Here is a 22,914-nt window from a genome sequence, read left to right as displayed (position 1 = left end):
TGGTTGGGAAAAAATAGAGAAAATGTTCAAAATGGCCTTCTGACTCTGGGTAAACAGTAACCACATTTTTTTTGCCTGTTGGAGGCCTGGTTTTTAATCACTCCACAAGCAGTTTTCATTTCTGTAGTAAAATTGCTTGTGGTTCTATTTAATTTGTTTCTGCAGGAGCCAGCTTTGCTGAAGATCTCCGAGGAGCTGGCGGGCGTTTTAGCACAGCACGCACAGCCAGTCAATGGGAAACGGTTCCCGACATGGAGGAAATTCCTCCACACATTTCTCAGTCAAGGTAAATAAGACTGTAAAGCTTCTACTGAAGATCAATCTACACAAGCTTGGGGGTTCTCATTTGGGGTCAGCCCAGGCCTATTTAAATATCCTACATTGCCTGTGTTGGTTTTAGCAAAGTGTGCCTAGAGCGGACTGTCTTTCTTCTCCAAGCATTGCCTAAATATTTATCTTGCACCCGGCCTCATAAGTAAACAGGAACTGAGCACACCAGCAGGCCGTGTGTATCTCCAGATTCCAGGCTTTTCTGGTAGCACACTTCTCCTGAGAGGGGGGCTTTGCATCTGGACCTCATCCATGACCTGGAGCAAGCGTCTCAAGCCCTCAAAGACCCAGTGTTTTCACCCTAAAGCATATAAATGCAAGGCTCTGAGTTCAACCTCTCCACTGACAAAACAAAAAGAAAAAAAAACAACCCACCTAGAACATATGGTTGTTGGGAAGACTCAATGAAATAGAGATATGAAAGTTTCTAGCAGACAGATAGATTAAAAGGCCATTAAGAAACCTCAATTTCCCTTTCCATGTTTTAGGAGAACAGAAATGGCCTCATATCTAATTCCTAAGGTAACATTTCCAAATTAGGAATCCTCTATAAGCCAGGCACCAGTGGCCCATGCCTGCAATACTAGCTACTCAGGAGGCTGAGATCTGAGGATCCCAGTTCAAAGCTAACCAAAGCAGACAAATCTGTGTATCTTGTATCTCCAATCAATCAGATTTTTAAAAAGCCAGTTGTGGAACTGTAGTTCAAGTTGTAGAGCACCAGCCTTGAGTAAAAAAGCCAAGCAAGAGTGCAAAGCCCTGAGGTTTAAAGAAATAAAACCTCTACAGTCCAAGAACAAAGCCAGCACCCATTCCTTTCCTCCTCCTCCTCCTCCTCCCCCTCCTCCTCCTCCTCCTCCTCCTCCTCCCCCTCCTCCCCCTCCTCCTCCCCCTCCTCCTCCACTTCTTCCTCCTCCTCCTCCTCCTCCACTTCCTCCTCCTCTTCCTCCTCCTCCTCCTCTTCCTCCTCCTCCTCCTTCTCTTCTTCCTCCTCCTCCTTCCTCTTCTCCATTCTCATTTCTTAATGACACTGAAAGGTCCATGACTGATGAGGGAATGAACGGAATAAATGGTCTTCATCCCTTGGTCCAGAGGGGCCCATGGGGAACCATCTAGGCAGGGGCCTTCCCTCTTCAGGAAACTGGGCTTAGAATACCTATGTTCACCCGTGTGTGCCATTTAACAATCCACAGAAGGTGTGGCCAAGTGATCCTAACACTAATGTTATAGCATCGATGTATTGTGGTGAAATGATGCTCTGTCAAAGGACAGCAGCATCCATGGCTCAGTCATAATAATAGCAGATGTTATCCTACTACACAGATACAGTGCTCCCTATCTGCCAGATGTTATCCTAAGTATACATGTACTCACTTATTTAATCCTCATAATATTCCCATGAAGTGGCTCCCATTATTACCATCACAGGGGAGAGGAGGAACTCAAGATACAAAGGATTAATTCACCCCAGACCACTCTGTTAATGAGTGGGAGAAATGTGTACTACCTCTGTGTTTGCTGTAGGAGTCTTGGTGAGTCAAGTGTATGGGAAAGGAGCAAGAAGGATGGTGTTTCAATTGATGGACACACTTACTGGGCACTAGACAGGATGTAACAGGTGCTGTTTTGGGGAATTCTTTTTGCAAAGGGTTGCATGCCAGTGACCTAGCAAAAGTGCTGAAAAGGGTTTTATTTTGGGAGAGAGAGAGGTGCTACCTTACCTCTAATGTCTTTTCATCACCAAAAGTCTGCATGTCTACAAATTCCCTCACTGCCCACGGAGAGGAAAGCAAATTGGAGACAGTAAGGTGCTTCCATAAAAATAATGTTCAGAATAAGAGATTCTCCCCCACCTCTGGTCTTTTTAAAATTAATTTTTTAATTGTCTTTAAGTAGTTGTGCAAAGAGGTTTCAATGCAATATTTCATTTGATGAGTACAATGCATCTTGACCAAAGTCTTCCTTTCCATCACTCTCCGCCATGTCTCCCAACCCTACTCATTCCCTCAGTTTAGTTGGTTCAATTTTTATATATGTACTCAATGACTGAATTCTCCCATTCTTCCTCTCTCCATTGGCCGGCCCCCTCCCCTTGACCTCCTACCCGTCCTGACAACCGATGTTCAACTTCATTTTGTTGAACTATAGGTGAGTTGTTCAAAGGAGTTATACCATTGGGACCCTCTCCTGTGGGTACCATACTTTACTTAATTTGTTTGTGTATATATGCATATGACCCTGTGGATGCTTTCATATATGTTTATAATTAAGATCACTGGGAATGTGGCTTAGTGGTAGAGTGCTTGCCTAGCATGCATGAAGCCCTGGGTTTGATTCCGCAGTACCAGATAAGCAGAAAAAGCCAGAAGTGGCACTGTGGCTCAAGTGGCAGAGTGCTAGCCTTGAGCAAAAAGAAGCCAGGGACAGTGCTCAGGCCCTGAGTCCAAGCCCTGGGACTGGCAAAAAAAAAAAAAAAAACTAATTTCCACATATGAGAGAAAACATAGGTTCTTTGTGTCTCTGAGACTGTCTTACTTTTTTTTATTTTTGTGCCAGTCAGTCTTGGTACATAAACTTAGGGTCTATCCCTGAGATTTTTTAAAATTTATTTATATATATATATATATGTATATATATATATATATATATATATTTTGTGTGTGTGTGTGTGTGTGTATGTGTGCTCAAAGCTAGCACAGTACCACTTGAGCCACAGCTCCCCTTCAGGCTTTTTTGGTGGTTAATTGGAGATAAGAGTCTCAACTGTCTTCAAACTGTAATCCTCAGAGGTCAGCCTCCTGGGTAGCTAGGATTATCTGTGTGAGCCACTGGTGCCCAGTTCTGAGACTGGTCTTACTCAATTAACATAATTTTTTCAAGTCCATCCATTTCCCTGCAAATGACCTAATATCAGTCTTCCTGAAGGATGAGGGATTTTTACTTTTAAATTTGAGTGGAGGGGAACCATGAAGATATCCATATATCTCTAGAATAGGGTATTAGGAAGTTTCCAGATATTCCAAGGTCAGCCCACAAAACCTTCTTGAAAATTGTTTTTCTACTTAGTTTCTCAACCATATTGTGCTTATTGATAGGAGGCAGGGCAGGCTTTGGATTGTTTTGTTGTGTGGGTGTATGTGTATACTGTACATCCCACTCTCACTCAGCTTTTTCACTTACTTCTGGTACTCTACCACTTGAGCCATGCCACAAGTTTCAGCTTTTTGCTGGTTAATTGGAGATAGAGTTTCTCAGATTTGTCTGCTTGGGCGGGCTTCACACCTCCACTTTCAGATCTCAGCCTGAGTATCTAGGGTTACAGGCATAACCCGCCAGTGCCTGGTCTCAGAGTAGGCTTTATGAACCCAATTTCATAGCTAACAAATTGAAACCTGGAGATACAGGAAGTGACTTGGGCAAAATCACACAGCAGGTAAATGGCGGATGGAAGTGCAAAGTTAGATGCTATGATTTTACTAGGTCTTAAAATCTGGCTTTTGTCGGTCTTGTGCTTTCAATGGCTCTGCTTGGCTCTTAGCCCAATGCATACAGCAGGTCCTGTGCAAATGTTTTCTGGCTGAGCCATTTCCTAACTCAAAAGTCCCCATGTCCCACCAGTTCCCACTGTTGCCTTTTTTATTCTATTTCTGTCCTCTCGAGTGTGCTTACGGCTGCCTTATGTGCTACATCGTCACAGGATAATATGAAGAGCAATGCTTGTTGTGTGTGTGCCTGTGCTGGGGCCTGAACTCAAGGCCTGGACCCTTTTCTTTAGCTTTTGTGCTTACATCTGGTACCCTACTAGTTGATAACTACTATTACGATTGTTTTTGCTGTTGTTTAGAGAGGAATTCGTTGCTTTGAAAGGAAGCAAGGAAAAGGTTATAGTTCTAACATGGATGCTAAGAAAGCAGTACACATTCCTTAAAAATAATCTAAAGTAACCTAGAAAGTAATAAAAATAATGACAATATAGAGGCAACTACCCCCACTAGGTTAACCGAATCATAAAGACACACTAAGGTTTGTGGATTTTTTGCCATTGTTTTGTTGCATTTACCTTGCTGACTCCCTGTGGACTGGTATTCCCGTGAGCTCACACACCTGGGAAGACTCATCTGAAGAAAGGGACATCTTTGACTTAATCAAATAAATAGGTTAGAGGTTGAGTATGTGCTCCTCAAAACCAGTTTTCTCACTGAAACTTGGCATTCATTAGGGCTACTACCTCTGACTAAAGTTAAGGAACATGCCTTTGCTTGAAACACAAGATAATTGCCTTTGAGGATTACTGAGATCTCAGAACTTAACCATATATATGTATATGCTATTTGTAAGCCTGTGGCTTATACCCACAGGCAGAGTCACCTCTCTATCCTGTGACTGAAATTCAGGGCTGGTTTATCTGTTAGGTCCCAGAGGCCTCCTTGTCCAGAAAGCATGTGGTTCTTTCTAACTTTATTTATTTTTTGTGACAGTTCTGGGAAATGAACTCAGGACCTGGGCACTGTCCCATAGCTTTTCATTCAGGGATAGTACTCTACCACTTGAACTTTTTCCTGGATAATTGGAGGTAAGATTCTCATGAATTTGTCTGCCCTAAATTGGTTTCAAGGGATTCTCAGACCTCAGCCTCCTTAGAAGTTACAATTATAGATATGAGTCACCAGCTTCCAGGTGTTTTTACTTTTAAATTAAGTCATCTAATGCTTGCCAAAAATAAGGGGTGGGGGAGGCACATACAGTAAGACTTATAAGTTAGACTTAAAAACAGAATGGTGGTGTAATTTTTGTGGATACCCCTGGATTAGCCCACAAAATTCACCAACAAAATATTGTTGTTCTAAAGAATACAAGATTCACGAACAATGAAGACAACAAACCAAATCCAAAAGCCAACAAAAAAAAATCCAGGAAAATACCTCCAATGAGAGTGAAGAAGAGATGGAGGACCAAAGAACCACTAAAGAAATGATGCCAGAATTGGCCAATGAAATAAAAGGGAAGGTGCCAAAACAATTTCAAGAGTACAAAGAAGATCCATGGCTCCCCCAAAGTTATGGAGAAAAAAAAATAGAAACACTACACACCTCATTAAAAGATGAAACTAACACTATGAGAACTGATCTAGGAAGCATAAAAGGTTCCATTTCCACAGTGCAAACCACAGTGGAATCCATAGGTAACAGAATAAATGAAATGGAAAATTGAATATCAGGAGTCAAGGGTAAAACAGAGGAGCTAGAACAAAAAGTCAAAGGTATGGCAAAAACACTCAGAACCTACCAAAGAGAAATCCAAGAATTGGCAGACTGAGCTAAGGAATGAAATTTACCCATAGTTGGGATAGACCAAGGGGAAGAATTCAATACTAAAGGCATCAAAACCCTATTGAGTAAAATAACAGAGAATTTCCCCAATATTAAGAGAGAAAATCTCACCCACCTGATGGAAGTATATAGAACCTCTATTAGGATCCAAGAAAAACAACTCAGTGCAAAGAGAACCTCGAATGGTATAATCCAAGTCCTGAAGCCAACAACTGCCAATCCAAACTGGTGTGCCCAGCGAAACTATCATTTGTTGGCCAGACTAAAAGCTTCCCTGAAAAACAAAAATTAAAGGAGTTCATGAACAGTAAACCAGCATTCCAGGTAGACAATCTGAAGAAAACAGTCAAAATCAAGGAAACATCACACAAAAATTGCTAGAAGGTCTGGGAATGTAGCTTAGTGGCTGAGTGCTTGCCTTGCATTCATGAAGCCCTGGGTTCCATTCCTCAGTACCACATACACAGAAAAAACTGGAAGTGGCGCTGTGGCTCAAGTGGTAGAGTGCTAGCCTTGAGCAAAAGAAGCTCAAGGACAGTACCCAGGCCCTAAGTTCCACAAAAATGGAACAGATTGGAAGATCCAGAAATAAAGCCACACACAGTCATCTGATATTTTACCAAGGAACCAAAGACATACAGTGGACAAAACATAGCCCCTTCAACAATTGGTGTTGGGGAAACTGGGCAGCCATATGCAGAACACTAAAAATGGATTTCTGCTCATCACTGGGCACTAACACAATTCAAAGTGAATCAAAAACCCTAATGCCAGACCTGAAACGCTGAAACTACTGAGAGAGTAGGAGAGACATCAGAACGTAGAGGCAACGGCAGGAACTTCCTGAACAGAGTCCAAGGGCACAAGGGATAGGACAGAGACTCGACAAGTAAGACTACATTAAAATGAAAAGGTTCTGCACAGATAAGGACACAGTTAGGAAACAAACTAGAAAAATAGCCAAACAATTGGGAAAAAAAATCTTTACCAGCAATACATCAGACAAAGGCCTAAAATCTAATGTATACAAAGAGCTTAAGAAACTAACCCCTCCCAAACTTAATACCCCAATTACTAAACAGCAAGGGAGATAAGAAGAGACTTCTCAGGGGCTGGGAATATGGCCTAGTGGCAAGAATACTTGCCTTGTATACATGAAGCCCTGGGTTTGATTCCTCAGTACCACATATACAGAAAAGGCCAGAAGTGGCGCCGTGGCTCAAGTGGTAGAGTGCTAGCCTTGAGCATAAAGAAGCCAGGGACAGTGCTCAGGCCCTGAGTCCAAGGCCCAAGACTGGCAAAAAGAAAAAAGAAAAAGACAAGACTTCTCAGGAGAAGAGGGAAAAATGGCAAAGAAACATGAGGAAATGTTCATCATCCCTAGCCATAAAGGAAATGCAAATCAAAACAACACTGAGATACTATCTTACCACAGTTAGATTGGCCAACATTTTTAATTCTTTTTTTTTTTTGGGGGGGGGGGGGCCAGTCCTGGGCCTTGGACTCAGGGCCTGAGCACTGTCCCTGGCTTCTTCCCGCTCAAGGCTAGCATTCTGCCACTTGAGCCACAGCGCCGCTTCTGGCCGTTTTCTGTATATGTGGTGCTGGGGAATCGAACCTAGGGCCTCGTGTATCCGAGGCAGGCACTCTTGCCACTAGGCTATATCCCCAGCCCCAACATTTTTAATTCTGACAAGAACAAATGTTGTGGGGATGTGGGGAAAAAGGAACCCTACTGCACTGTAGGTGGGAATGTAGATTGGTACAAACACTCTGGAAAGCAGTCTGGAGGTTCCTCAAAAAACTAAATGTAGACCTTCCCTACAACCCAGCCATACCATTCCTGGGCACCTACCCTGAGCATCAAGAACCAGGATAGGACAAGGACACCTGCACATCCATGTTCATTGCCGCACTATTCATAGCCAAGCTATGGAAACAACCCAGATGCCCTACAATAGATATGTGGATCCAAAAAGTGTGGTACCTATACACAGCGGAATTTGCTGGGAAATGAGCAAAACCAGAACAAATCATGTTAAGTGAGGTGAGTCAAGATCAGAAAGACAAAAGGTGCATGTCCTCTCTGATATACAGAAGTTAAGTCTAAAACACACTGGGATGTAACAAATTATAGGGAATTCTAGAAATGTACATACAATGAGGCCAAAAGAGGATAGTCCTAGGAGAGAATCACAAAGGTGCAACACCCAAGTGCCTCTTTGTACATAAAATGATATACATGCTGAAAGGAACTACAAAGATATGGAAACAAAAGACTTTTCCTAATTTGTTTTTTTCTTTTGCTGATGGTTCTGTATTCTTTGCCTCATATACAATATATTCACATGCATAGCTGTAGGAAAGGTTGAAAAAGTGCAGCAATGGTGCCCACTGGACATTGATGAAAGTGAACTGTACAACTCGTGGAAGGAGATGGGAGGGAAGAAATGGGAGAGACTGAGGGAACAGATGCCTCTGTATGAAAGGAAATGTACTCATTACCTGATGCATGCAAATGTAACCCCTCTGTACATCACCTGTATAATAACAATAAAGTAAATTAATAAAAATATTGTTGTGGTGGTTGAGGATATGATTTTTGGTATTCAGAGCAAAGGAGAAAATACAATAAATTGTACCTCTCTCTATCAGCAAAACTGCATTGTCTCCTGGTTTTCTGGTCCTGTTTTAGAAAATACTTCATAGCCAGATACCAGTGGCTCACATCTGTAATCCTAGTTACTCAGGAGGCTTAGATATGAGGATCATGGTTTAAATCCAACCCAGGCAGGGAAGTCCCTGAGACTTGTATCTCCAATTTAAAAAACCAAAAAACCAACAGTAGTGGAGGTGTTGTTCAAGTGGTAGAGCATCAGCCTTGAGTGAGAAAGATAGATAAGAGCTGTAGGGCATGAGTTTAAGCCCCAGTACTAGCATACACAAAATAATAAATATGGCCACACGGCAGTGGCTCACACCTGTAATCCTAGCTACTCAGGAAGCTGAGATCTGAGGATAGACGTTCAAAGCCAGCCTGGGCAGGAAAGTCTGACTCTTTTCTCCAATTAACCACCAGAAAACCGGAAGTGGTGCTATGGCTCAAATGGTGGAATGCTAGCCTTGAGCTGAAAAACTCAGTGACAGCGCCCAGGCAGAGTCCAAGCCCCACAACTGACAAAATAAATAAATAAGTAAATGCATACATATATGCATTCATGCATGCATACATACAAACATACAAATAACTGGTTTTATATAGCAGTCTGTGGCTGACATAATGATCAAAGTTCATTATGTCTGTTGAAAGCCCAAGCCTGTCAAACCTTAAAAAAGCAGTGAAGGATGACAGAAGGAACCCCAGTTCACCAAGACATAAACAATTGACTGTTGACAGCTAATTCCTTGTGAGAGCCTTGACCAGAAACCATAGCTAATCATCTCTGCCAGGAGTATATATAAACATAGTATTTACAGTCTATAATTACAATAAGAATCCAAACTACCACTCATTGAGCCTTCCTATATGCCAGGCATTGGGTTAAATGCTACAGATATAATCTGATGACGAAGGTTTTATGATGTTCCTTTCACAGAAGAAGAAAAAGAAGTGCAGAGCTTGAAGCTGCTTGCCCAATGTCTCCCAAGTTAACGGCAGGTGTAGGAACGGAGCTCAAGTCCATCCACCAGGGCCTAGCCTCCTTCTCCCTGCCCTAAGTTAGTGCGATTTGCTTGATTTCTCCATGTTTCTCCCACCAGGAGGCACGATCGAAGCGTTCCCGCCCACAGACAGCATCACCAACCTCACTGTGGACATGCTCATAGAGCCCAGTGGAGAAGTCACCGTGCTGTCCACGGGGGACCAGTTTCATGCTGAAGGCCCCTTTATTTCCTCTGGTACCACCATACCTCAGACCTCCGTGGACCCCAAAGTTCTCAAGGGTTTGTGCCTCCAAATTGGACAGGCCTGCAAAAAGAGAAAAGTGATTGGGTACCTTTCCATCGACCTGGTGACATTTATTGATCCGAGAACCTTGGAACAGCAGGTAAGTTGAACCGGTGCGTATTATGTGTGTATTATGGAGAAACAGTGTGTGTGTGTGTGTGTGTGTGTGTGTGTGTGTGTGTGTGTGTGTGTGTGCATGCGCGCTGAAACTGGAACTTGAATTCAGGGTCCTGTGCTCTCACTTGGCTTTTTTTTTGTTCAAGGCTGGTACTCTACCACTTGGACCACAGCTCCATTTTTAGACAGTGAAACTATTTTATAACACCCAGAAATTCCATCTATCTAAAGCCTGATGTTCTTAAATAGAAAATCAATTACTAGAAAGATGTTGGGTTCTTCATTGTGGTTCCTCTTCTCAGTTGTAGTTTACTAAGCAACTTAGGTTGACAATTTTTTTTTCTTTTCGTATATTGGAGGCTACGCCAGGTGTCAGTAGTTTGTATCTATAATCCCAGCTACTCAGGAGGCTGAGATCTGAGGATCATGGTTGGAAGCCAGCCTGGACAGAAATATACGTGAGACTCTTATCTCCAACTAGCCAGCAAAAAGCCAGAACTATATGAGCAATCATATAAGAAATGGCAAGGGGCCTCATCCTGCATTAGACATAAAGCAGTGTCAGCACCTCCTCTAGTCCTGTGAACTCCTTGCTGGACACATGGCTCTGGGACAGGCAGAAGCTTTCCTCTTCTGTTTGAGGATTTGATTGCTTCCCATATCTTTACACTTTCAGTGCACATGGATATACCCGGAAATAATATGTTGTTTCATTCTGTGTGTTCCTAAGCATTTCAGTGATTGTAACTGCCTATATATTATTAGCCTACAGTATGCTTTCACTTATCCAAACATACATTTGTGCCACTCCTTCCATGTACATGGCATAGCTCTAGTGTTTAAATAATTTTAACCTTTGATTTTAGAAAATATTTTATAGCCAGACACTGGTGGCTCACACCTGTAATCCTAGCTACTCAGGAGGCTGAAATAGGAGGATCACAGTTTAAATCCAACCCAGGCAGGAAAGTCCCTGAGGCTTTTATCTCCAATTAAACAGAAAAAAAAAGAAGAAATACATTAAATAATTTAACCTTTTTGCTATGCTTTGTCCCCTTCCTCTAACAATGTAACATTTAAATTCCCTATCACTTTATGGGACTGGTGGTTTAAAGTATTCCGTTGCTTCTCTTTTTCTCGTTGGGTGTCCAACAGGAAAGCTTGCAACGGTCCTCTAGTTTCCCTCTCTCCATATCCTCTAGTCATCCAGCCTTCCAAATATACTTCAGATGTTTTAGATTCGTTAGTCTCAGTTTTACGGTTCTCCGTTTCAGCCAGATGACGGCTTCATAGCGCGAGTTTATGGTTTTGGCAGTTTTCAGCTTGTTCAATAACCATTTTCCATTTGTCTTCCCCGGCCCTCCATTGGTTTAACATTCTGTTCTCAGGCCCACACATTGAGAGAGGGAGGACAGACTGAAGGGCATCCAGACATCGACTGGGGCTGGAGGAAGAACAGAAGCAAGCGCCCCCTGGAGACAGAGTTGGGTAGCAGGGACACAGAGGCAGGACAGACAGGGAGAGGCCACCCTGCCCAAAGCATTTCTCAGGAGAATGGAGGGTGAAATGCATGGGCAGCTGGAACTCGGGGGACAGCTGACTTGTTGTATTTGAGTTTTGGGTATGAAGACCTGCGTACAGGAGTGCCGCCTTAAAACATAGTGCTGGTTCTTCTCATGGCTGACCACCAGTCAGGGCTTCTGGGGAAAAGATCAAGTCTTCACTGGGCTGGTGCTGTGCACCTGAGCAGTCTAACCTGTCTCAGTTCTCCTCCTTGTTCTTGCTCGTCCATCCACCCATTTTCTCTTGCTCACCTTACTAATGGGCCTGCTGCTCACGCCTGCTGCTTCTTTGTGTGAGATGCTTTATCTTTTCTGCATCCCTCTCCTTTTCCTCTTTTTCCTCTTCCTTCGCTCTCTCCCTTTCCCCTCCACCATTCCTCTTCCTTCTTTATTTTTGTCTCCTTTTCCATCTTACTATATAGCCCAGGCTAGACCCAAGCTTATCATTCTCCTGCCTCAGGGCTGATAGTATAAGGCATGTACTTCCATGCTTGGCTTATCTCTTTTTTTTTTTTCTTTAATATAGTCCTTCTTCCCATCTATCATATTTCATTCAGCTCAGGCCACAGTTGCAGTTGCTTTGGGAAGCTTTTTCTGACTTCCCTGATAAAGTCCCTTGTTTGAGAGTTGTTTTTGTTGTTGTTTCCAGTATTAGGGCTTGGATTCAGAGCCTAGATGCTACGCCCTAGCTTTTCTCCTTGAGGTAGATGTTCTACCTCTTGAGCTACAGCTCCACTGATAGCTTCTTGGTGGTGAATTATAGATAAGAGTTTCTTAGATTTTCCTTCCCAGGCTGGCTTTGAGCCACAGTCCTCAGATCTCAGCCTCCTGAGCAGCTAAGATGACAGGCACGAGCCACAGGTGCCTGGCTTCTTTTGCCTCTTTAAAATTGAGCTGCACTACAAAAGTTGATTTGTAGAAGCTCTTTGTATATAAAGAACTCATTTTTTTCATCTACATGTTGGGAATACCTTCTCCCAGATTGTCCTTAAACGGAATATGTGTTTCCCTATGCCTCTTAGTGAATTTCTGCTTCCCTCCACACACACACACACACAAATCACTGGGTTTCCTTCACAACAGAATAGTAATACTTTGTGAGGGGATGTTCTAAGAGTAGCCCAATATTTTCTCCTCATCAAATTCATCAAAAACCTAGTCAAACCAAGTCTCCCCCCCCCCCACCTTCCTCCCTCCCTCTCGCCTCGGGGCCTTGTGCTGTCTCATTCACACCTGTTTTGGGTTTGGGTTTGGGTTTTTTGCCCAAGTGCTAGTGCTCTACCTCTTAAGCCACAGCCCTACGTCCAGGATTTCTGCCTATAATTGGAGATAAGAATCTCATGGACTTTTCTGCCTAAGCTGGCTTTGAACTCTGATGTTCCATTCTCAGTCTCCTAAGTAGCTAGGATTACAGGTGTGAGTCCCCAGCACCTGGCTTGGCTGAGTTCTGTTGACTAGACTACCCCAACAACTGTGGCCATTTTCTCTTCCTATTCTTTATCGACAGTCACAAGTTGGCAGTTTGCTTCTCTACCTTTGCTACATGTTTGTTTATATATTCATGCCAATGTGAATTTAGAGTTCCTATTCTTCTTAACCAGTTGTATGTTGATTTTTTTTCACTATTCTGATGCTAAAATTGTCCCAGATTTAGGCAGCAGGAGATCTTTTAGAGTAGCTTTGTGTTCTTTTGACATGTCCTGGTGATCACTGTCTTACTCGCTGGCAAAGAATGTTCCAGATTCATTTTATATTTGTCTTACTCTAGAGATGGGATCAACCCAGAAACCTTGGGTCCTTTAATGGAGGATACAATGGGGCCCTTAGTGTTGTCGTTAATGGGATGCATGTGTACATACATACTCAGACCAATATACATACACAGCACGCATGTGTTGATAGCTATTTCTGTATCTTGAAGTGTATATGAAACCATGAGTTCCTGCCTATTTTAACCCTTCAACACTTCACCTTTTCCATGCTTAAAAAATAACTTTTTTCTTTTTGGCTGATTGGTCATGGGGTTTGAACTCAGGACCTGGGCGTTGGCCCTGAGCTCTTTTCCCTCAAGTCTAGCACCCTTCCACTTTGAGCCACAGCTCTGCTTTCAGTTTCCTGGTGGTTAATGGAGATAAGACTCACAGACTTTCCTGCCCCAGCTGGCTTTGAACCATGATCCTCACCTAGGATTACAGGCATGATCCACAAGCATCTAGCAACTTCTTCAATCTTAACAAATAAGGACTCAGGTCCTTGAACTTGCTAGGTAGTTGCTCTACCACTTGAGCCATGCCCCCATGCCTTTTTCTTTGCTTTAGTTAGTTAGTTAGTTTGTTTGTTTGTTTTGCCAGTCTTGGAGCTTGAACTCAGGACCAGGACACTGCCCCTGAGTTTCTTTTTCTCAAGGCTAGTACTCTACCATTTGAGTCACAGCACCACTTCCAGCTTTTTCTGTTCATGTAGGCCTGAGGAATTGAATCCAGAGCTTCTTGCATGCAAGGCAAGCACTCTACCCCTAGGCCACATTCCCAGCCCTGCTTTAGTTAGTTTTTTAAGAGCCTTGGGTTTGTTGTTGTTGTTTTTCCAGTCAGCCTCAGACTGAGATCCTCCTATTTGTACCTCCCATGTTGCTGGGATTATAGTCACAAGGATTCACACCTAGTTTGTTCACTGAGATCAGGCCTCACTTACTTTTTGCCTTTTAGTACTGTGATCCTTCCATTCTCTGCCTCACAAGTGTTATGAGTCTATGCCACTACATCTAGTCAAACATCTGAGTCTCTTTGGCCCTAGTTAAGTTGGTTTAGTGTAACCCATTTCCCAACCATCTCCTTTACCTAACGCGTACTACCACTGTGCCTGGCTGTGAAGCCCTGCCATTGGTGTCCTCAGTTCCTTTGCCAGGCTTTCCTCACGTTGAAGTGTCAATTAGTTCAATCAAGTTATTTTTATTACTAATTACACGACATCATCACTCCTGTCTTCTCAGTTGCAGAATAAACAAGTTAGCTTTCTTGACTTCTACAGTTAAAAAACAATTATTTCTTTTCAACTGCACTTCCATAGCACTATTGTATGTGTTAGCAAATTCAAAATTCACTAACACAAAGAAAATATCACTTTTTAAAATGTATCAAAAGACTGGGCTGGGAATGTGGCCTAGTGGTAGAGTGCTTGCCTTGTATACATGAGGCCCTAGGTTTGATTCCTCAGCACCACATATATACAAAAGGCCAGAGTGGTGCTGTGGCTCAAGTTGGCAGAGTGCTAGCCTTGAGCAAAAAGAAGCCAGGGACAGTGCTCAGGCCCTGAGTCCAAGCCCCAGGACTGGCAAAAAGAAAAAAAAAAAAAAAAGTTCAGAGACAGCTCCCAGGCCCTGAGTTCAAGCCTCATGACAAAAAAAAAATTTTTTAAGACACCAGAATTATGTCAAATAGCCTAACATTCCAGTAATTAAGATTTCTTTAAGCAAAGTATGATATATCAATAGAATTGAATACTGTGAAGATGTTAAACTAATGGGGTGTGTGTGTGTGTGCGTGTGCGTGCACGCATGTGTGCCAGTAGTAGGACTTGATCTCACAGCCTCTTGCGATTACTTTCCGGGGACCCCACCCCCACCCCAACCCAGCTCTAGTCTGGTACTCCACAACGTAAGTGGGTACTTATGCATTCCGGTAAGGAGGGGCTGACATGTTCCTTGAACAAACACTTCCTGCCCCCAGGGGTGGAGAGAACAGCTGTGTACTCATCAACTCTTTCCCACCATCCACTTCCCTCTGAGGCAGGTGCACTGCGGCTTTCATGGGACTGCTGCCCACAGCCTCCTACAGCCTCCGTGAATTTGTAGATCCTCTAGAAAATACCCCAGACACTGCTTTTTTTTACTTCTCTATGATATTTAACACAAGGATGGTTCCCTTAGGCCAGCCACCTAATTATTACTTGTTAATTGATGGACTTTTTGTGGTGCATACTTAGCTTACTTTGGGGAAATGCTAAAGGAAACAACAAATTCCCCTTCCGTGGGAAGTGCCTGCCCATCACAATCTAGCTGGAGAAAGGCTTGAAAATGAATTGTGAATACATGTCTCCGTGGCAACTACACAGAACAGCTAAAGAGACACCAGAAAGGGCGGCGAGGGGGGTGACTCACAGCTGAAAGCCTGTATCATACCTGTAATACACAGGGGGCTGAGATCTGAGGAGTGCAGTTCAAAGCCACCTTGGGCAAGAGAGTTTGTGAGACTCGCATCTCCAATTAACCACCAGAAACCCAGAAGTGAAGCTATGGCTCAAGTGGTAGGTAGAGCCTTATCCTTGAGCACAAAAGCCCAGGGACAATGCCCAGGACCTCAGTTCAAGCCCCAGAACTAGCACAGTTTAATTGCAAAATTATTTGTTACACAAATCCAGACAAGAAGATGAGAAGCCTTTTGTTAGGAGGAATAAGGAAGGGGTGATTTGTTGTTGTTGTTGTTGTTGTTGTTTTTGGTGCCAATCCTGGGGCTTGATCTCAGGACCTGGGTGCCGCTGTCCTCAGGCTTACTTTTGTTCACAGCTAATGCTTTACCATTTGAGCCAACAACTTCATGTCCAACTTTTTCAGTAGTTAATTGGAGATAAGAATCTTACAGGCTTTCCTGTCCAGATTGGCTTTGAACCCCAATCCTCAAATCTCAGCCTCCTGACTAGCTAGGATGACAGGCGTGAACCACCAGCTACTTGGCTGGTGAAAGTTTTGTTTTGTTTTAAAGAGTAGATATGAGTTGAACTGAAAGAGAATTAGGATTCAAAGAATACGTTCTAAGTAGAAAAGAGGTTGTGGACTATGGTAAGCTCACACACCCATGAGGGTGAAGATGACCATCTGATTTACAAACATGGTGTCTAACTGCTTCATGTAAAATTCATAGAACATGCTCTAACTTCTATTCTTCATATAAAACTCTCTAATAGATGGTCAAAGATGCTTTCTGTTAAAATTCTCAGATTTATACTTTGTCTTTAGTGCTGGGCACTAGTGGCTCATGCCTATAATCCTTGCAACTCAGGAGGCTGAGATGTGAGGATCGCAGTTCAAAGCCATCCCAGGCAGGAAAGTTTGTGAGACTCTTATCTCCGATAAACCACCAAAAAGCCAGAAGTGGAAGGGTGACTCAAGTGGCAGAACACCAACCTTAAGTGAAAAAGCTAATGGACCACACCCAGTCTCTTGAGTTTAAGTCCCATTACTGGCACACACACACACACACACACACACACACACACATACACACAATTGTGTTTAGAGAGCTGTCAGCCTATGATAGAACCCGAAAATGTTTTATTCATAATGGTGGGTGGGGGCAATCAACATACAACACTTTCCAAAAGTCAGTATGAGACTTTAAACAACTCCCTTGACCTCTCTGGGCCTTGGGCTCATAGTTCACAAATAGAGGCTCCCTGCCCCCGGCTTCACAGCATGTTCTGAGAGGCTGAGCAAATAGATAAAAAGGTGTTGCTCTTATTATTAAATCAAATGGCATAACCACATGTAAAACTGTCACTGAGGCCCTCAGCAGGCTCTCAAACTGTGAGTGGAATCTGAATTGAATTAGCATGACTTTTAAAAGTCACTGAGCATTATCATCATCTCAAAGTGATATATACACATCAAACGATGAATCATTTATTTCAGAGAATGAAAAACCCAAGGACTGCAGAGATACTCGTAATTCCTTCTTGCCCATCTCTGTATACTCAGCACTTAACACCCTGTCTGTCTTGTAATAGATGCTCAATAAATATTTATTAAATGAATGAATGAATGAATACTTCTCTCTGAGTCCCCCTCTACACCTCTCATTTGCAAGACTTCCCTGTTTCTATTTTCATGATATATAGGGAATCCCCAAGGGAGCTCTATGAGATTTACTTTTTCTCTTTAGGGAAGGTATTTTATTTATATATAAGAAGGTTAACAGTGTCTATCTAAATTAAATTTTAATAGGCCTTTGGTATAAACAGAAGTGCCTATTATTCAGTGTTCTTAAATGCAATAATCACAACTTAATGCTTAGTGAAATGAAAATAGATCCCAAAGGATTCTGAAGAACAAAAGAAAAGACCTGTCCTTTTACAAGGTCTGCATCTTTGTGTCAAGGAGAGAAACCCGCAATATGAAGTAATCATAATAATAATGGTGATGGTGGTACCGTGCAGAAGAAGGACCACACGATGACAGATTTTACAGTGAAAATTGCGGTTCTCTTTCTTAACACTGAGAGTGCAGGTAAACTAGTAGCCAGGTTTGCTCTATGACTAGTACTATAGGCAGTGTGCCATTTTACCTTATGTAGCTCTACTTAAACGTTTCATTAGCACTCCCACATTGTAAACCTTGGCATTCAGGGAGTTTGAACCCCGGCCCCAACCTAGCTCTTGGGAAGCACGGCAGTGAGAGTGTGGATAAGCCCTTCTCTCCCAGCTGTGCCTCTCAAGACCTCAGACGCATCTCTCAGCCTGGAAATCCGGACTTCCTTTCAAAGGAAACTAAGAACACGTCTTTCTTGGTGATCTATTAGCTTTCATCACCAGAGACATTGCCAGGATAGAGGAAGTCTGAGCATTCGTGCACTTCTCAGGAGGTGCCACACTAATACACAACTCAGGAGGGCGTAGGTAGGCAAAAAGGATAGGGCTCCCTACTAATGCTCAGAAAAACCAGATGATTCTCTATGCCCGGATGTTCACAACTCAAGAGCCACAGAAACAAAACTGAGGGGCTGGGGATATGGCCTAGTGGCAAGAGTGCTTGCCTCCTATACATGAGGCCCTGGGTTCGACTCCCCAGCACCACATATACAGAAAACGGCCAGAAGTGGCGCTGTGGCTCAAGTGGCAGAGTGCCAGCCTTGAGCAAAAAGAAGCCAGGGACAGTGCTCAGGCCCTGAGTCCAAGCCCCAGGACTGGCAAAAAAAAGAAAAAAAAAGAAAGAAAAAGAAAAAGAAAGAAAGAAAAGAAAAGAAAGAAAAAGAAAGAAAAGAAAAAGAAAAAAAAAGAAAAAAAAGAAAAAAAAGAAGTGGGAAGTCTCCTTCCCACTTTCAGCTGCAAATGTGGTCAACACTTTCTGTAGAATAAAATTTCCCTTGCACAATTGTCCTTCCATGCTGGGTGGCTCACACCTGTATTCCTAGCTACTCAGGAGGCTGTTCAAAGCCAGCCCAGGCAGGAAAATCTGTAAGACTCTTATCTCCGATAAACCACCAAAAAGCCAGAAGTGGAAGTTAGCCATCAAAAAAGCTAGAAGGGGAGATGTGGCTCAAGTAATAGAATGCCAGTCTTCAGTGAAAAAGCTAGAGCAGAGTACCCTGGCCCTGAGATTAAGCCCCAGTACCAGCACGTGCGCGCGCACACACACACACACACACACACACACACACACACTTGCATGTATTTAAAGTACACACACAGTGTGATATTTTGATATGCATATTGATTACCACAATCAAGCTAATTAATCTATTCATCATCATATTGTTTCCTTATTTGTATGTGAGAGCTAGTTTCTTACCTCACCTTAAGTATACAATATATAATAAACAGTCACCATAAGGCCTGTAGGTTAGGCCTTTAGAATTTATTCATCCTGTCCTGCCTGTTGGCCATTTGTTTGTCCTCGCTGGAAAAATATCTGTTCAAATCCTTTGTCCATTGTTTCAGTTTGGGTTGTTTGTTTGCTATTGAACGTTTCAACTCTGCAAGATTGTTTTTTCCTTTTCACCCCTTCTTCCCTTCCTCCCTCTCTTCCTTCTCTCTCTCTCTCTCTCTCTCTCTCTCTCTCTCTCTCTCTCTCTCTCTCTCTCTCTCTCTTTCTCTCTCTTGTGCCAGCACTGGGGCTTGACCTCAGGACTGCTTACCTTTTCTGCTCAAAGCTGGCTCCATCTTGCTTGAGCCACACCTCCACTTCCAGGATTTTGGTGGTTAATTGGAAATATGAGTCTCAACAGACTTTCCTGCCCAGGCTGGCCTCACACAGTGATTCTCAGATCTCAGCCTCCTGTGCAGCTAGGTTACAGGCGTGAGGCACCAGCTCGGCCTCTTCCCCAGTTCTTACAGGCTCTGCACACCTTTCCCACCACACAGCACTGACTGCTTTCTCAGTGATCGCATCCTTCAGAACATATCTAACAAGGGCATCTCATCTCCCACGCGCTGCTTCATCCCTACCACTCGCCTTTCCTCTTCTGTCCATTATTAGACAACTTTCTTTCCTTCAAAAAAATGTTTCAGAATCCAATTTTACTTGGAAATGTGCTTGAATTAGTCACCCTTCAATGCCACTTTATCCTCAAGTCTCTTAGAGCTGAGGTATAGTACTGATGACCAGAATAATTATTCTAACCATAACTTCTGTTTGACAAGGGAGGAAACTGAGCTACAGTAATGTGTCCAAGCTCACCCAACAATGACATGGCCAATCCCACCTCTATGCCAAGCTGTGATCTTTCTCTCCTAGTAACACTGGGTGGTACTGGATCAATGGCAGTTTTCTTCATAATCATCTTCCCCTCCATCACCATGAATACCAGAGAAAATGTATGTTCTCTTGTATTTCCTCAATATGCTTGTTGAATTGAATTGAATAACTTCAAGCCAGAAAGTGTATCTCCTTTATTTATTTATTTATTTTTGCCAGTCCTGGGGCTTGAACTCAGGGCCTGAGCGCTGCCCCTGGCTTCTTTTTACTCAAGGCTAGCACTCTACCACTTGAACTACAGTGCCACTTCTGGCCTCTCCTATATATGTGGTGCTGAGGAATTGAACCCAGGGCTTCATGTATACGAGGCGAGCACTCTTGCCACTAGGCCATATTCCCAGCCCCAAGTGCAGCTCCTTTAAAAAGGAAAAAAATACATTTATATACACATCCATATATATATATATATATGTGTGTGTGTATATACATGTCTGAATATATATTCCATCTTTGCACTCAGCACATAAGATAATCATTAAATGTTAATGAGTAAGAGAAGTGGGATAAAATCAATGTTGTGGTAGCCATTTATAAGCTTTAAGCGTTTAAATGTGTAGCCCATATACAAGCCACAGCTGGGAGCGCCATATTGCTATTAAGCCAGAAGGTAGATTCATGGGATGGAAACACTGAAAACAGACACCACAAGAACAGTTAAGTCGCTTTTCCAACCCACTTTCTACAAGTAGCTGCTGATTTTCCTCCCATAATAATTTCACAATGATTAGCTTACTAGGTGAGAAATCCTAGGCAAACACATAAGTGTCAGAGGAGTTTAGAGTAACCACTAAAATAATAGGTCACAGTTGGAGGTGAATGTGGACAATGGTAGAATCATTCTCTAGCAGATGAAAAATGTAACAGAAGCCAAGTGCCAGTGGCTCATGCCTGCTGAGATCTGAGGATCTCAGTTCAAAGTCAGCCAGAGCAGGCAAGTGTGTGAGACTTTTTTTTTTTTTTTTTTTGGCCAGTCCTGGGCCTTGGACTCAGGGCCTGAGCACTGTCCTTGGCTTCTTTTTGCTCAAGGCACTCTGCCACTTTAGCAACAGCGCCACTTCTGGCCATTTTCTGTATATGTGGTGCTGGGGAATTGAACCCAGGGCTTCATGTTTATGAGGCAAGCACTCTTGCCACTAGACCATATCCCCAGCCCTGTGAGACTCTTATCTTCAATTAATTACCAACAAGTTGGAAGTGGAGTTGGAGCTCATGTCTCTGAGCTCCTTTTGTTCAAGGCTAACGCTCTACCACTTGAGCCACAGAACCACTACTGGATTTTTCTGTGTATGTGGTACTGAGGAATTGAACCCAAGGCTTCATGCATGCTAAGCAAGTACCCTACCACTAAGCCACATTCCCATCCTGAACACCTTGAATGAATAGCTAAAGGACAGTACCTAGGCCCTGAGTTCAAGCTCCAGTACAAGCAAAAAAAAAAGTAGAGATGTCATCCACATTCTATTATGGGCTTATCTTTCAGGGTAAAATACCCTTTTCTAAGTAGTTAGACTGGTGGAATGAAATCTCATATTCCAACACATATAGATACCAAAGTGTGCATTTTTAGGGGTGGTATCTTATGCTACAAATTTCTGCTTTCTTGCTCAAAGCACAGAATTTCCCTAACTTTTTACCCAAACATTACTATGTAGCTAGCTTTTTAACTTAATTAAATATATAGGCAATTACTGACACCATCTGTCTTCATAGAAAAAGAACAAGAAATGGCACACAGGACTAGAATTCTGAATGGGACCCTCTAACAAAATCTTCCTCCTTCACTAGAACAAGATTTATTATTTAGGAACTCTTTTTGTTATTTTAAATTATTTATATTTTTCAGAAACAATGAATTTGGGCTAACATTGGGATGACACTGTAAAAGGAAAAAAATCAGGTAATCCATTGCTTTTTCAGTAAAGCAAAAACTTAAACATGTCATTGAACATCTGTTACTACTACAGTCTAACCCAGCACTTAAAATTCTTTAAAATCCCTGAAAATCTTCATAAAGTTACATGAATCTTTTGCATAAATAGAACTGTTTTAACAATATGCATATTCCTTTAAACATGTATTTTGCTTTCCAGATCCTTATGAATGGATAAATGGAAAGACCTCTCTCCATGAGAGAGCTGCTTGTTCCTGGTCATGTGACATTCCTGATCCACCCAAGGCTTGAGTGGAGGCTTGAACTCAGGGCCTGGGCACTGTCTCTGAGCATTTTGCTCTAGGCTAGCACTCTACCACTTGAGTTCCAGCTCTACTTCCAGCCTGTTGGTGGTTAATTGGAGATAAGACTCTCTTAGACATTCCTCCCTAGGCTGGCTTTGACCGTGATCCTCAGGCCTCGGCTTCCCGAGTAGCTAAGATTACAGGTATGAGCCACTAGCACCTGACTTAACTTTTTTTACCTTTTAAAAATTTCTCCACAAATGTCTACATATATTAATAATATAACCAAGCCATGGAAAATACGAGTTGAAATAAAGCCACAAAATGTACTCCTTCCATGTGGAGAAGATAGGCAGGCAAAATATGGAAGAGCACAGAATTCTTCTAACACGAATATACCACCAAGTTGGTTGACTGCATCCCCATAGCTCTTTGCTGGCCTGCAGGGAGTAACAGAGGTCCTTCCTTTTGTATACAAGGCAAGCTCTTTCGCCACTAGGCCATATCCCCAGCCCAGGTCCTTCCTTTTGTGTGTACTAATACTTGGGTTTGAATTCAGGGCCTGGGTGCTGTCCTTTAGCTTTCTTCACTCAAGGTTGTTGCTCTACTTCTAGAGCCACAGCTCCACTTCTGTCTTTTCAGTGGTTAACTGGAGATAAGAGTTTCATGGAATTTTTTGCCCCCAAAAAACTTCAAACCTCAGTCCTCAGATCTCAGCCTTCTGTGTAGCTAGGATTACAGGTGCGAGCCACTCTCGTATCTATGAGAGCTCATTTTTTAAAGAGGTCAAGACAAAGACTCTTTCCAAAGAAATAACAATCTAAGGCTATTCCTATTAAAGACATTTAGTGCACCAAAGGATATGCTATTCCAGAGCTTTGGTGAAAGTATCAATGTATATATTTTATATTTTTAACTTTTTCTTGATAA

At 42.6% G+C, this 22,914-nt stretch overlaps 1 protein-coding gene across 1 annotated transcript in view; it reads left to right on the top strand.

The window, feature by feature from the left end:
* Iqch (IQ motif containing H) overlaps positions 1-22,914 on the top strand; it is a 135,155-nt gene that overhangs the window by 72,788 nt on the left and 39,453 nt on the right. Inside the window, exons 14-15 of the mRNA XM_048333123.1 lie at positions 166-286; positions 9,420-9,706. Of these exons, the coding sequence (XP_048189080.1) occupies positions 166-286; positions 9,420-9,706 (408 nt within the window). The remainder of the gene's footprint in view (positions 1-165; positions 287-9,419; positions 9,707-22,914) is intronic.

The sequence above is a fragment of the Perognathus longimembris genome, chromosome 23 (assembly GCF_023159225.1).
Source record: "Perognathus longimembris pacificus isolate PPM17 chromosome 23, ASM2315922v1, whole genome shotgun sequence".
Taxonomy (NCBI): Eukaryota; Metazoa; Chordata; class Mammalia; order Rodentia; family Heteromyidae; genus Perognathus; species Perognathus longimembris.
Note: the sequence above shows the minus strand (reverse complement) of the source record. Positions and strands in the feature narration are given on the sequence as shown.